This window comes from Leptidea sinapis, chromosome 21 (genome assembly GCF_905404315.1).
Source record: "Leptidea sinapis chromosome 21, ilLepSina1.1, whole genome shotgun sequence".
In the NCBI taxonomy this organism is placed as follows: domain Eukaryota; kingdom Metazoa; phylum Arthropoda; class Insecta; order Lepidoptera; family Pieridae; genus Leptidea; species Leptidea sinapis.
In genome coordinates, this window is record NC_066285.1 from 1,329,476 (window position 1) to 1,345,048 (window position 15,573).

Sequence of the window (15,573 nt, forward strand, 5' to 3'; positions counted from 1 at the left end):
GGTCTCTTATTACCATAGAAAGACACACCTTATTTCTGTATTCCTGAATCTAAATTCCCTAAACTTCAACATCCGACTGACATGTGAAATTTTTGTGACTCCCTACTATTATTATAAATGTGAATGTAAGTTTCTTTGTAACGCTTTTACTCTGGAGCTACTGAACCGATTTTGATGAAAGTTGGTACAGCGACAGACTAGAGCTTGGGAAAAAACGTAGGCTACATTTTGTCCCGGTAAAATCCATGGTTCCCTCGGGATTTGTGAAAAACTGAAATTAACGTCGATGAGCCATAACTATACCGATAGTAGGTTTAGTTTGCTATAGCAATGTTCCTTGAAATAAGATTCATATAATTTGTTGGAACTGGAATAGGACATGCGATAATCTTCAATTCTGACGAAATCTATCTAAAGTCTAGCTAGTTCTATAATAATTACAAACAATCAACATTAATTTACCTAAAATGTAGAGTGAAATAACTTCATGTCTACTTGTACATCAATCTGTAGCCTTTGTCTGTAATTTTATATTTTGTAAAATTTTGTAATAATTTGTAAGATAAACTATAAATATACATATATACACAATTTCCTACCAACTAAAGCCGTAACACTGGGTTTTGGACATGTAAAATCCATAAACTGGGTCTCGTCATCATATGATTTCAATCGAAATACATTATTAATCCGCAACCAGTTTATTTTATTTTAAAAGTGTACAGTTTTCGGCAGCTTATATGTTACGCAGAAACCATTAACAGCACAAGGACCCCTTTCCAGTGAGGCGTAGATAATATGAGTGGGAGATGCTTTAAGTGCTCTCACATATATTGCGCAAATAACTTCCATGCGCATATTCCTGGAAATTCCACTTCTATTTTGATATATAGGAAAGTATTATTGGAGATTACAGAGGTACATTAGCATTGGTTGCGGCTTCAAGCATGTAGGTTATAGTCGAATGCAATCTACAGTATGTCCAATTGAAAAACACCAAAAAAAGTGTATGCACAATACAAAAATCTTTAAACAAAAAAAAAATTAGGAAGTTCATAATATCAGTGTTAGGAAAATACGTCCTAACGCTGAGAACTTTCCTTTTTGCGAATCGCGCTGCTGCCTCGTTTTCTAGTTATTAAATAATCCTCACATGTTTTAAAACATAAATATCTCTGTCTTTATTGTTTTTTAACATTTGTATTGTTATTTTTTCTTTTCTTTATTTAATGTTAATTGTTCATATCTATTGTAATTGAAAAAAAATTGGTGGCAGTTTTTCGCAAATAAAAAAATTATTATTATTATTATAAAATAATGATTCCTCGTGCTATTTTACATTTGTAGAAAAAACAATATTTTAATAAAGATTATTTTATACCGCATAATTTAGTTAATTTGAAAGAAATCCGAAATTTTTTATTTTATTAATTTAATTCCCACCGTTGGTTGTCGTTCAGTAGACGTATGTGTTACAAGAGTCTTATGATAGCTCAAGTATGATACAACTTAAAATTTATTGGTCTAGTTTACCAGCTACCGTCACGGTGTCGAATTTGGGTGACATGTGCGCGCGTATCGTTAAAATTCACGCTTATACGTGGGTAACACTGAAAATGTTTAGAACTGGCCAGTTAGAAACATTGCTAATGAAACTTTTTTTGAATTTCAATTTTAAAACTCTTTGGTAGCCTAGTGTAGTATATTGCATTCATTTGTCCATTATAGTCCTGACCTGGCGACCTGCGATTTTATTTATTCCCAAGAACTAAAGATAAAATTCAAGGTATTCGCTTTACGAGCCCTGAAGATGCGGTGAAAGCGTACGAAAATGTCATAGAAGAGGACCCCTAAGGAAGAATGGGCCCACTGCTTGTCTCAGTGGTTCCAACGAATGCGACGATATGTAGAGAGAAACGGAGATTACTTCGAAAAACATTAAAAGTATTGACAACTTTCTACATTAAACCGTTTTTCATTTTCTAAACATTTTCGGTGTTGCCTAGGTAATTTTACCCTAACCCGCCAAAAGCACTACAACTACATAAATGGCCAACGTTTTCATACGAACCAATAAACAGAGATATGTTTTTTTTTTATGGAAAAGGAGGACAAACGAGCGTACGGGTCACCTGTTGTTAAGTGATCACCGCCGCCCACACTCTCTTGCAACACCAGAGGAATCACAGGAGCGTTGCCGGCCTTTAAGGAAGGTGTACGCGCTTTTTTTGAAGGTACCCATGTCGTATCGTCCCGGAAACACCGCACAAGGAAGTTCATTCCACAGCTTTGTAGTACGTGGAAGAAAGCTCCTTATAAACCGCACTGTGGAGGACCGCTACACATCCAGATGGTGAGGATGATATCCTAACTTGTGGCGTGTCGTGCGAAGGTGGAATTCGGCGGCAGGAATTAGGTAAAACAGCTCTTCGGAACACTCCCCGTGATAAATGCGGTAGAAGACACACAATGAAGCGACGTCTCTACGCAACGCCAAGTGATCCAGCCGTTCACAGAGTACTGGGTCCCCGAAAATTCGAGCTGCTCTGCGTTGCACGCGGTCAAATGGATCGAGCTGATACTGGGGTGACCAGACCAGAGATGACAGCAATACTCCATGTGTGGCCGGACCTGCGCTTTGTACAGCGCTAGAATGTGGGCCGGCTTGAAGTATTGCCGTGCTCTATTAATGACGCTCAGTTTCTTTGAAGCCAATTTGGCTTTGCCCTCCAGATGGCCACGGAATTGGCAATCGCTCGAGATTTCAAGACCCAGTATTCCGATACTAGGCGAGGCTTTTAGGGAAGTGTTGTCGAAGAGCGGTGATGCGACAAATGGGGTTTTTTTAGTGGTAAACGCGCAAACTTGAGTCTTCTGGGTGTTAAATTGGACAAGGTTCAATTTACCCCATTCCGCGACCGTCTCAAGAGAGGACTCGATAGAAGACACAAGTTTCTCCCGGCACTGGTCGACGATTTCCCGAGAGAGACGTGCATGGCCCGTGTATACGGCATCACCAGTGCTGTCATCTGCATAGCAATGAATGTTAGAGGTGTCCAACATATCATTGATATGCAGAAGAAACAGCGTAGGAGATAGCACATAGCCTTGGGGCACTCCAGCATTCACGGGCTTCGGGTTCGAGCAATGTCCATCGACAACGACCTGTATGGTGCGCCCAGTGAGGAAGCTGGAGGTCCACTTGCACAAGCTCTCGGGAAGCCCAAATGATGGAAGTTTAGAGAGGAGCGCCTTCTGCCATACACGATCAAAGGCCTTCGCTATATCCAGGCTAACTGCCAGGCCTTCCCCCTTACTTTCAATAGCCGCAGCCCATCTATGTGTTAGGAATACCAGAAGATCACCTGCCGACCGACCATGGCGAAAGCCGTATTGTCGGTCGTTGATCAACTGGTGACCCTCTAGGTATACCAAGAGCTGACGGCTAATTATGTTCTCCATGATTTTGGAGAGCAGGGAGGTAATAGCAATAGGCCTGTAGTTTGCCGGATCCGAACTGTCTCCTTTTTTTTGGATCGGATGGACAAGGGCTGACTTCCATGAGTCAGGGACTACGCCTTTGGAATAAGAGTGCCGGAATAAACCCGTTAGCACCGGCGTCAACTCAGGGGCACACGTTCTTAGCACGATTGGAGAAATGCCATCCGGCCCGCTCGACTTCCTGACGTCCAACGAAAACAGAGCTCGCCTAACAGTTTTCTGTCTGAACTGTACTTCAGGCATAGAGCTCTGACACCGCGGGATGTTCGGCGGTGTTTTTCCGTTGTCGTCAAGAGTCGAGTTGGAGGCGAAAAGAGCGCACAGAAGATCGGCTTTCTCTTTTGCCGTATGGGCCAGGGTGTCATTCCTCATGTGCAATGGCGGCATGGACGGCTGGCTGAAGTTACCAAGAGCAGCTTTCGACAACGACCAGAACTTGCGTGTTCCAGTCGGGTAACTGGAAAGCTGCTCGCCAATTTTGACGACGTGTTTTGACTTTGCACGGGCGATTTGCCGCTTAAAAAATCTGGAAGCACGGTTGTACTTCCTCTTAAGAACTATGCAGTTCGGATCGTTTGTGCCCAGCGCCGCAACCCAAGTTCGATACGCCTGTTTTTTTCAGTCAGATGCTGCTTTAACTGACGCATCGAACCAGGGCTGTGATCTGCCACCGATCGGTATTACAGAGCTTGCTATAAAAATATCCATGCCCTGTAGTATCACATCGGCTACTGCAACGGCGCAGGCACTAGGATCATCCGAAGGGAAACAAACCCTGCTCCAAGGGTAGGATGCAAAAAAGGAACGCATCCTATCCCAATGCTGACTTGTAGTGCCAAACGCGGCGGGTCGCTAGTGGTCTGCGACGTGGGCGTCGGATAGGCACTACACTCCTGACCAGGCAATGGTCGGACGTTCCGAGAGGGGCGTCGACAATGACCTGGTAACCATCGGGATGTGTAGTCAGCAGAAGATCTAATAAGGACGGCATGTGGCTATCCACATCCGGGAGCCGCGTTGGCGACGCAACCAATTGGGACAGACCGTACGCCAATGCAAAATTATGCACAGATCGCCATGCGTAGTCTGTGGTACGTGATCCAAGCCATTCGGCATTGTGCCCGTTGATATCACCCAAGACTACAATTTCAGCGGAGGGGATCTGTGCAAGCACGTCGTCAATTGCCGCTTGAACGCAGCCCATGAGATGATCGGTTTCTGCGTTACCACTATGGGAAGGGATGGCCTCCGGTCCTCGACACTAACCTATGCGAAACATAGCGGCACTAGGCCGCTACTTCACGCCGGTATTCTGTGCAAGTCAAGTAACCCGGACGAGTCTGGCCCGATTGTGCTGACGTCATAAGACGGCAGCGTGACTCTCCCACTTCTAAAAAGCCCTTAGTCGCCTCTTACGACACCCATGGGCCTGGGACTCCCCTATTCTTTTTATGCCCCGGGGAAAGTACAGGGCCGTTATGTTGCCGTTATATGTTGCCGTTTATCTTATTATAACAGAGAAAGATTTACGTCCACACTGAGGTAGAAGCGGTACCACGATTAATATCGTAAATCGTATTCTCTGGTTATCTAAGGGGAAGAGGCTAAACGCGTTATAATTATCGAACGAACTAGTTCCTTTCGTCGCGTTATCTATGATATCTATGATATCTATGAAATCTCTTTTTTATGACAATAAGGTACGAGACGAGCAGGACGTTCAGCTGATGGTAATTGATATGCCCTGCCCATTACAATGCCGTGTCGCTCAGAATTCTTGAAAAACCCAGGAATTCTGAGCGGCACTACAATTGCGCTCGTCACCTTGAGATTATGTCTCATGTCATGTCAAGTCTAGCTACGGCGCCCTTCAGACGGAAACACAATAATGTTTACACATTTCTGTTTCACGGTAGAAAAAGGCGCTGTTGTGGTATCCATAATCTAGCCGGCATCCTGAGCAAAGGAGTCATTCACGGGTAAAACTTTTCGAGACCTTGGGGAAGTCTCCAAAATTACAAATGCTATGGGGTTACAAGGGCTTTTCTGCCACATACAACAAAACTGTGGATGGAGCTTCCTTCCACGCTGTTTCCAGGACAATAGGACATGGATGCTTCTGAAAAAAAAACTGCAATCTACACCTATCTAAAAGACCGGTAACACTCCTGTGATTCCTCTTGTGTTTTCATGGGACGCGTCAAACACAGTGATTCCATGAAAAAGTTGTAACTGATTTGGTTGTTTCTGGGGCCTTCAGTTTGGGATCATATTTAATATTGTGTTCATTAATATTTAGCTTCCATTGTCGGGCAATCCGAGCGAGGGTAATGTTTTTGCAGTTGCCGCCATTTTTACAATGATTAAAGAAATCAATTATGCTGCTTCGTAAAATTCGAAATATATTATTAAATACTTCGGGTACCGTTTTATTACTTCGGTTATACTGCGAAAACTACTGAACCGATCGGAATAATATTTGAATACCATAAGATGGAGCGTGTATAAGGATTAATTAGTTTATTATATTATGTTGGTGATTACTTATCCGAAATCTTTATTTTTTTACTTAGCAATTCCAATATATTCGCAATATAAGTAAATCACTCAATGACATTCATTACATATTACATTTCATACAATGAGCGGGCACGGAGTACTTACTTAATTTCTATGGTAAAACAACGTTTGCCGGTCAGCACTTGTATAAATATAATAGAAATTTCGTTTCAAAACTTACTGACACACAAGGCATGTGAGATATTGAGATAAAAAAGAGATTGTTTTAAGTTTTTACTAAATAAGTCATAATATTGTTTTCGTGTTGCAATCACCATGTGACCTTAATATCACGTAAGGCTCAAAAGGGCTTTCTTGTATAAGTATGGGTCGTAAAATGAAATTAGTGATACCTATTCGAGACAGAAACAAACCAATTGTCGCTTAATTAAAAGCTTTTATGTACTCAAAGCGATTCGTATTTGGAACGGAAGACATCGTTTTACGCGATATGCATTCAAATTACGTAAGTATCGTTTCAAAGAACGAAATTTACGAGTGGCTGAATGATACGAGAACAGTTTAACAGCACATGGACGCCATTGGAATACCAATTATTGTCTAAGAATGTGTTGTATAATCACAGATATCTGTCACTACTGTTGGCAAGGGACTTGAGACTATTTCACATATAAATATTCTTAGCTTACTTACGGCTGTTCTCAATATACTATCTACAGATAGAGACTACTACCTTCTACTGTCAGTAATTAGCAGTCAATAATCTGAAGCTGTCCCAATATACCCGATAAGTCATTCTTATCGCCTTATATTGGGACGCGTGAATTGAAATTTCCATACAAACTTCTATCGCTGGTAAGCTATACGTTGTCCCATTGACAGACAGGTGAGTTACCGTCGATAAGTTTATCGGGACATAAAAGTCAACGATAGTTACGATTTTTATCTCAAGTAAGAGATAGACTGAATATTGGGAACGGCCGTAAGTCGTCGTAAATTCATCGATATTTCAAAGTCAAATAAACTTTATTCAATTTGGCTTAAGCTAAGCGTTTTTGAAACGTCACTATAAATATTTCTTTTAAATAACTGAATCTTCCATATGTTCGTAAGAAGCTCGTGAGAAGAACATACACGAAACTCAACGGCCACTCTTTTCTTTTTATAAAATAAATAAATTGACGATTGTTTCGATTCAATATTCAAACTATCCAAATTTATATATACTCTATACAACAATCTAATGACGTACAAGAGACTACTAGACTCACAAACACGCTCAAAAAGTTTCTGATGCAAAACTTTGCCTACTACTCGACGCGTAAGCTGAGTTTTACACAATAGACTTTGAACATTGCTGCCAAGTATTAAGGTGTGAATTTGAATGAATGTTTTAATGTTATTTGTATATGTTAATGTGTTACCCCCTTATTCATAATAGTCTGCTAACTTAGAGCATTGCTAATTCTCACTCTGTCTTCTTCTATTGACCTAAGTCAGAATGAGAAAAAATACTCCTAAGCGGCTGTTTAAAGTTAGCGGACCATTATGAATAAGCGGGTATATGTATTACGATGCCACTTAGATATTTTTTGATGACTTTTTAGGCGGTTGGGAGCCTATTTGTTTATGTCAATGGTTGAGTAGCAACTAATATTAATGTAACGAAAATATGTGTTTATTATTTATATGTTGTGTACCCTTTATTTATTGATCTTGTTCATGGCATTGCAAGAGTGCCAACATATCGAAACCTCATTGAAAACCCATATCACAATGAATATCTAGTATAAGCCCCGCGCGATGAGATGGGGACAGGCCGCCATATTAGTAATGTCAGAGTGACGTCCAGTACAGCTCCTTCAAAACTCAGACATCAAAATTACCGTTTCGAAACGAACATCTAGCTGATGTCACGTAGATGTTAAGAGGACAAGGTTCCTTCCCTATTACAACGCGCGGGGTCTATTACCCCTTACACCCCTATAACTATTTAAGTATAGTTTGATGACCATAGAGGCCAGTATCTAGTAAGCCAACCCACTTAGCCAGAAGTCCCGGTTTCGAATCCCTGCCAATATTTATATGTTGAATATATATGAATGTTTGTTTCCGAGTCATCGATGTTTATAAGTACTTTTGTATATTATATTAAATATATCATTGTCTTGCACCTATAGTACAGGCTATACCTAGTTTGGGGCTTGATAATTTGTATAAAAGTGTGTCTATATTATTATTAGAGTTCTAAACAGTATATTAAAATATGATATTTAATGTACTTAGGTATGTAGTCCACATGGACGAGAATGGCGATGCTGAAGGAAACTACACTCTGCTGTCGGTGGATGCAACGCGTCCCCCAGGACTCTACCCACTCGGAGTCTTACATAAGACCGCTCCCGTAAGTTTAATATAACATACATACTAACTGTTAAACCTGACTTTGTCCTACTATAATTTAAAATGTGTAAGTAAACGTGGAGAACGTTTTATGAATACCAAGGCAGCTATCGTGTTTCAATAGGCCATTGTACAGATCCCTAAGAACGAGTGAGCAAAATGCTTTTCTCAGTAGTTCCATCGGATACAGCGAAGTATTGACGATTATGGACACTATTTTGAAAAGATACAATAAAACTATCTTGTTAGTTTAAAAGGCATAAAAGGCATTAATTTTCTCAAAATTGATTCCTTTAGAATTCTTTTTGATGCCATTTCTAATATAATAGATACTACTACCGCTCCGGAAACAAATGGCGCTCTGAGAGAGAAGAGGCGATGCAAGAAACCCAGCATTCTTTTTTTGCGCTCTTTTTAATAAAAATATACAATAGTTTAATCAGTTTTTTCTAAGAACTTTCAGTTTGACCCTCGTATGGCTAAACTTGCCACATTGATGTCTTCGTGGCGGCAGTGCGCGGTTGTCTCGGTTAGAGTAAATAATTATATTCTCTGGTCAACCCTTTCACAATACATTAATAGTACTTCGACGCACACACACATACACACGATATACACGGCCGCTAAGCAATCTTGGGGAGACAAAACTATTGAGTGCCACGCCGTACGCGTTACGACGCAGAGACTGGTCACTGTCAGAGTCAAATTAGCTGCGCCGCGCCGTCCGTGTTCAACCTTTTTGTATGTACCTACCAACCCTAGCACTGCGCCCTGACGTAGGTATAAATCTCAAGTTGACCGCTGAGTTACGCCACTTTTCTATTACTTGTACTGTGTCTCTTTGCAATTTCGTTTGTCTGAACATAACGTTATGTTGATGTCACTAATATGGTGGCCGGTCCCCATCTTAATTTGCGGGGCTTACAACAAACTAAATAATCTATTAACTCGTAAAATAAAACATCAAATGCTAAGTGTTTGAAGATGCACTTAAGATAAATATTATTATTTTAAATGTAATGAATTAATTTTTTATTTTCGCAAAATTTTCTTAAACAGTATTGTATTATCACTCTGGTCTTTGAAAATAAGTCTAAATTGGATGTATCATCTGCCTCTTAGACGGTAGGTACCTTTTAATAAATCAAATATCAGTTCCAGCACAGACTAAAATTAATTTCATACACACAACTATTATTATTTACCTATGAAAATATATTTTTTAAATATGCATAGATATAATAAACTAAGAATTAAATTATTAAGCTTTTATTCTGTCCACAGTATTTCTGAACTTATCGGCAAACTTTCAATAATTGAGAAATGTTTAATTAAAACTTCAAGAAATAATGAGGTGCTATAATTTTATGTGATGAACTTTGAACATACCAGAATAAAACTTTACCGCATTTAACATTAACGTCACTTGATTACACCAAGAATTTTAATTATTTTTTCAATTTTATCTCATTCGTTTTATGACAAGAAAGTTCCGCAATTAGTATGAAGTAAGATATTGTACGGAATTTATTTGGAAAATAATTACATAGTTTTTATTCTTTCATCAATATAAAACGAATCCTGAGAGGAATATCTAAGGAGGATGGGAATACTTTTTTGAAAAATATTACCTGCAAAAGTTCATTTACGTTAATTTATTGATTTTAAAATATAATGACCTAATCTTTATATATAAAAATGAATTGCTGTTCGTTAGTCTCGCTAAAATTCGAGAACGGCTGGATTTGGCTAATTTTGGTCTTGAATTATTCGTGGAAGTCCAGAGAAGGTTTAAAAGTCGAATAAATATGAAAATACTCGGAATAAAATTAAATTTTCCTTTGTGTCCCCCGTCGCGATCGTTCAGTAATCAAATTGAAAGAGTAGTTTCAAATGAGGCAATTTAATTTAGAAAGGAAATTTAATTTAAATTTTTATATCTTTCTCAGGAGGTAATAAAACTTAATTTTAGCTATTTTTTTTTTTTTTTTTTTTTTTATTATGATTCAGCATTGAAAAGTACATAGAATACGATCAACCCCTGTTTAATCACGATTTTTATATTATTTTGTTCCTGAGTACTAAATAATTTTATGTACGATCTATTTGGTAAGTCTGAGAATCGGTCATCTATTTTTTAGATCCCAAACATTTTAACTATTTTTTTTTTTTTCACTTTAATTGGCAATATATCGTGTGCTGGGTCAGCTTGTTTATAATAAAAAACGCATTGACAAAATATATTGTATTTTAGTGATTATATTGAAGTGACTGTATTGTAGCTTGTAATGATTTGTGGAATTAATTTATCTTTTTATATTGTTTTGACATGTTAACGTTATAGGACTTCATTTTGCTTTTATATAATTAAGAACCTAAATTGGTTGTATGTTTATTTGCATGATGTGTTCACCTGTAATTGCAGGAACACGATTTTTGGACTTTGAATTACAATTTTATGAATTATCATATTGTGTATTCTGTCTTGGTAGACCTTGCATAAATAAATAAATAAATTTTCTTACACCCGCTCTTCTCAGGTCTGAGGTATTCTATTTGGAATGGGTGGTACTTTTCACGAATTTCAAGAATTTGATTTTTTTTATTTATAATAACTGTTGTAATTTGTTATATTTAAAGTGATATCCCTCGCTTCTGGGATTAATTAAAAAAAAATTGTAACCAAAATTTATGAACCATGCGGGACTCGAACCCGCGACCTCTCGGGTTGCTGTTCAACTGAGAGTTGAACAAGACATACCAAATTTACGATCATGCGTCACTCGAACGCTTGGCTCATTCGTTCGTAAGAGCGCTCGGACGGAACCCGAGAGATCGCGGGTTCGAGTTCCGCATCGTTCATAAATTTTGGCAACAAAATTAATTTGTATAATATTAACTGTTGCGTTTTCGTTTTTATCAATAAATATTTTGTAATTATTATGACGGGTACTCACGATATATATTTTATCGATTTGGCCCGCCGTGACCACGATTCATGCAATTGGATCGAAATATCGGCATCAAATAAATAACATATATGTCGTAAGTACCCGTCATAATAATTACAATGTGAAAGTTCCGCGATGATAAAAGTTTAAAAAATAAATTAAAAAATAAATTTTGTTTATTATCTATGCAGGAGCTAAGACTTCTCCGAGAGGTAAAATGGCCGGGTGGTCGTGTACCACTATCGGAACCACCATGCGGTTTTCGCGGAGAAAAATGCGTCAGTAAGTACATATCAACACATAAACAAATAACCCACTCTTCATTTCTTATGCCAAAAACACTATCTGAATATGTGGCATTTATTCAGAGTTCCGTTTTCAAAGAACTTTCTTTCGACTACCAATATTTGAAACAGACATTATTGTTTGTTAAGTCGGCATGACTATAATTGTTGCATTCTAAGGAACTGATACTTTATCAAAAAAACTTACACAAGTCGTGATTTTTTTTTTTTTGGATAGAAAGAAGAATGAAGTTTCGGGTCACCTGATGGAAAACGATCACCACCATATACTCCAATGCAAGAAAAAAAAACATCACAAGAGCGTTGTCAGATTAAAAGGCTTGTTGAAAGTTACGCCAGTCGCATCGACCTGAAAACACGCAAACATGGTGTTTTTAGAACAGTTTTGTGGTGAAAGTATAGCATTTCGAGCTATGAAAACTACTTAATCCTGTTACACATATCCTTAAGTCTTATTTGTAGGTTGCTAATGCTTGCTGTTGGTTATAGTTAACACTGCCGAGCCTTTTTGAACTAACACTTTTCTTTGAAGTTAAACAAGTTTTTTGGCATGGCGTGACGAATTTTTTTGGTACTTCTCTCAGAAAAGTTATTCTTATAGCTTGTACTTTTTTGTGTAGATTCATTTATTCAGATTAGTAGTGAATAACGAGAATTGTAAGCATATAAACTGTTATCCATCCAAGAATTTTGAAAATATTGGCTTTGTTACATAGATGGTGGGCCGGCAGCCGTGAACTCATATCGCTCAAGGTCGCTGGCATTTAGTATCGCCTTAAAAATTGTAGTTATTTCCACTGATTCGATGTACGAGAAGAGTTTTAAAAACAGCACTGTAAAAGATGATAGACAAGACTAAGCTTGTGGCAGTTGTAATTGATCTATATACTTAGAAAAAGGCGTTGGTAATGACATAACCTCTTGAACGTCGTTCCATGGAAATAATACTCACCTCTGGCCGGACGCTCCTCTCTACCATCTTCTTCCATTTGACCGCATTATACGAAGATCGAATCGAATTGACGATCCAGTTATCTCCGGTCGGCTTTATTCTTTGGCATTAAGAAGAGATGTGGGTTATATCTGCATCTTGTACCGCATTTATCACAGGGAGTACTTAGAGGAGTTGTTGGGCTGATTCCAGCAAACGGACTACCGGACATTACGTCAACTACATGCCACTTTGTGGAATCAATTACCGGCTACTGTTTTCCCGAACAGATACGACTTAGGGACCTTCAAGAAAAGATAATACCTTCAAGGCCGGCAACGCATCTCTTGACACCTGGTGTTGCGGATGTCCATGTACGGTGGCCTCACCGTGAGCCTCTTGCCCGTTTGCCCTCTCTTATATAAAAAAAATATATTTCTGAATGCTGCTAAAATATTTTCTGCCTTCTAAAATTCTATTAGAAGATAGAAAAAGTTAGTATTTGATTTTCCCATAGATATAAATAAGGATTGGTGATAAGCCATATTTCTGTATCTAATCAACATAGCTTATAAAGTTAGCCTCAGCTGAATTAGTTCACTATTTATTGCATTCAGTGTTTGCTTTAGAATGATTTTATATTACCTGTACCTATGACTTATTCTTGTTTGATAAATCCTTTATAATAATATAAAAAATGCTAGGGAACCAAATATATAAAATCCGTTTTCTTCCTGAAGTACCAACCTAAAGAGGAATCATTCTTATCTTTCCAAGTCAACTCGACTAAAATCAGACCGACTCACACTATAAAAAAAGATGTAATAAATAATTTTACGACGTAATCATCGTAAATAACTAGGGATTTATACCCACATTACGAGTGACCCTGACTTTAGCACTTTGCTAAATGGATTGTGTAAGCAGCTAATGGAATCCACAGCACCAGAATTCACCATTAGGGCGGTCGTTTTGTTGGGTCTAAAAAACTAATTCGTAGCTGGAGGTCGGCTGGCATTAAACGCAAAGCTTGTAACTAAGATGAAATGGGATTGCTCGTTGAAAGTGTAGCAAATAGTTTAAGAGCCGGCGAAGCAAAGTTCTTTTAGCTCTTTTATGAGTGACAAAGTAAGCTGGCCTACCTGATTGAGACACTGCAGTTTTTTTTATGAAAATAAGGGACGAGACTATTAGGACGTTGAGTTGATAGTAATTGAAACGCCCTGCCCACTACAATGCACTACCGCTCAGGATTATTGAAAAACCCAACAATTCTGAGTGGCACTACAATTGCGGTCGTCACCTTGAAACATAAGATGTTAAGTCTCATTTGCCCAGTCATTTCACAAGCTACGGCGCCCTTCAGACCGAAACACAATAATCCTTACACATTACTGCTTCACGGCAGAAGTAGGCACCATTGTGGTACCCATAATTTAGCCGGCATCCTGTGCAAAAGAGTCTCCCACTGGTTCCATGGATGAGTGTGGCTAGCCAAGTATTACTCCTCGTGATAGGAATATTTCATAAAAAAATAGTTTCTTTTAGATAATATATAAAATACGTAAGTTGTGTTGCTCGTTTTAGCATCATTTATGATAGAATTTCGGGGCATTGGACTCATGTTCGTCCATTGATAAGTGATATAAAAAAGCAAAAAGTTTTAAGAGAATGAGTTAGTAAGAGAAAACAACACGGTGTCCTTGCTAAACATTAAGTTTTTCTTAATATTTTTTATATGCTGCACCTACATTTAACCACCTTTTTACTTTTTTCGAATGGGTGGTAGTTTTTGACTTTCAATAAGTGATAATCCTATTTTGATAAAAAATATTTGAAGATGAATTTAAATTCATTGTAGACAGACTATAAGAATATTGTGGTAATCCATGGCATATTTAAATTAATGACCGCGCAGTGCCAAAGAAAAAATGAATATGAAACAATCATCAATCGCAATGAATATTAAAACATCAGATTTTCTCCCAATATTACCATTAGCACTAAAGCATGTAAACGCAATTTTTCTTCTTGGTATAAAATATATCAGAAGGTAGGTACAAATAAATTATTTCAACAGAACACTACCAGGTATTTGAAATAATTTCTCGAATCGTGATTTTCTTCACTATTATTAATAAATAGTAGGAAATTTACCTCTCCATGATAATAAAATGACATAACTAAAATTTTGATATTATTAGTATGGTGCTGGAGATATTTATTGTCTGTCATTTGCATATGCGAATGTATTAATGTATATTAATTATAATGAAGTTGCCTCTCATACTATAAACAAGTGAAAATAATAAACAAAGGCGAGCAGTTAGCCCTTAGTCACACAGCTCACGCTGAGTTTTGCCTTCACCAAGAGCCCTCGCAAATACTTATGCGTTTTGTATACTTTACCACACAACATTACAATCTACTTTACTTAATATCGTATACTATTAATCGAGCAATCTTGAATATTTTATTTCCGAGTTATTAAGAAATTGCTCTAACAATTAGTATCAAATTTTGAAAATTTTTGCGTTTTCAAATCTGTAGTAAAAATGTGTAAAAACATTTTAAGCCGTAATATAAATATTTAATGATAAGTATATATGTTTTCCGCCGCTGTTTCATCCAGCAGCAGTCCCAATTTTTTCAATAGAGGAAGGGGCAAACTGGCAAAACACTTCAATGACAGAAGTCAAGTGATCTGTTGCGGTCTTTAAGATGGGAGTATATTCTAAGTTTGAAAGTCCCTAGAAAGATGAAAAGTACTGTAAGTATACTAATAACAACTGTTGATACGATATAAGCACCAGCTCGAGTTACCATCATTATTACTATTAATAGATTTTCAAACTTAACAATGAGTTGTTCACAACAAAACGGAATCATTTCTGAAGAGTTGCCCAATAATTCTAAGCTCCCCCAATAACAATCCTATCCGTTCAAGATCGTATCCTCCGAT

General features: G+C 37.8%; 1 protein-coding gene across 1 annotated transcript in view; it reads left to right on the top strand.

Annotated features, from left to right (window-relative positions):
• The window catches only part of LOC126970599 (guanylate cyclase 32E-like), a 74,304-nt gene that overhangs the window by 52,043 nt on the left and 6,688 nt on the right, over positions 1-15,573 (top strand). Inside the window, exons 10-11 of the mRNA XM_050816613.1 lie at positions 8,308-8,425; positions 11,567-11,657. Of these exons, the coding sequence (XP_050672570.1) occupies positions 8,308-8,425; positions 11,567-11,657 (209 nt within the window). The remainder of the gene's footprint in view (positions 1-8,307; positions 8,426-11,566; positions 11,658-15,573) is intronic.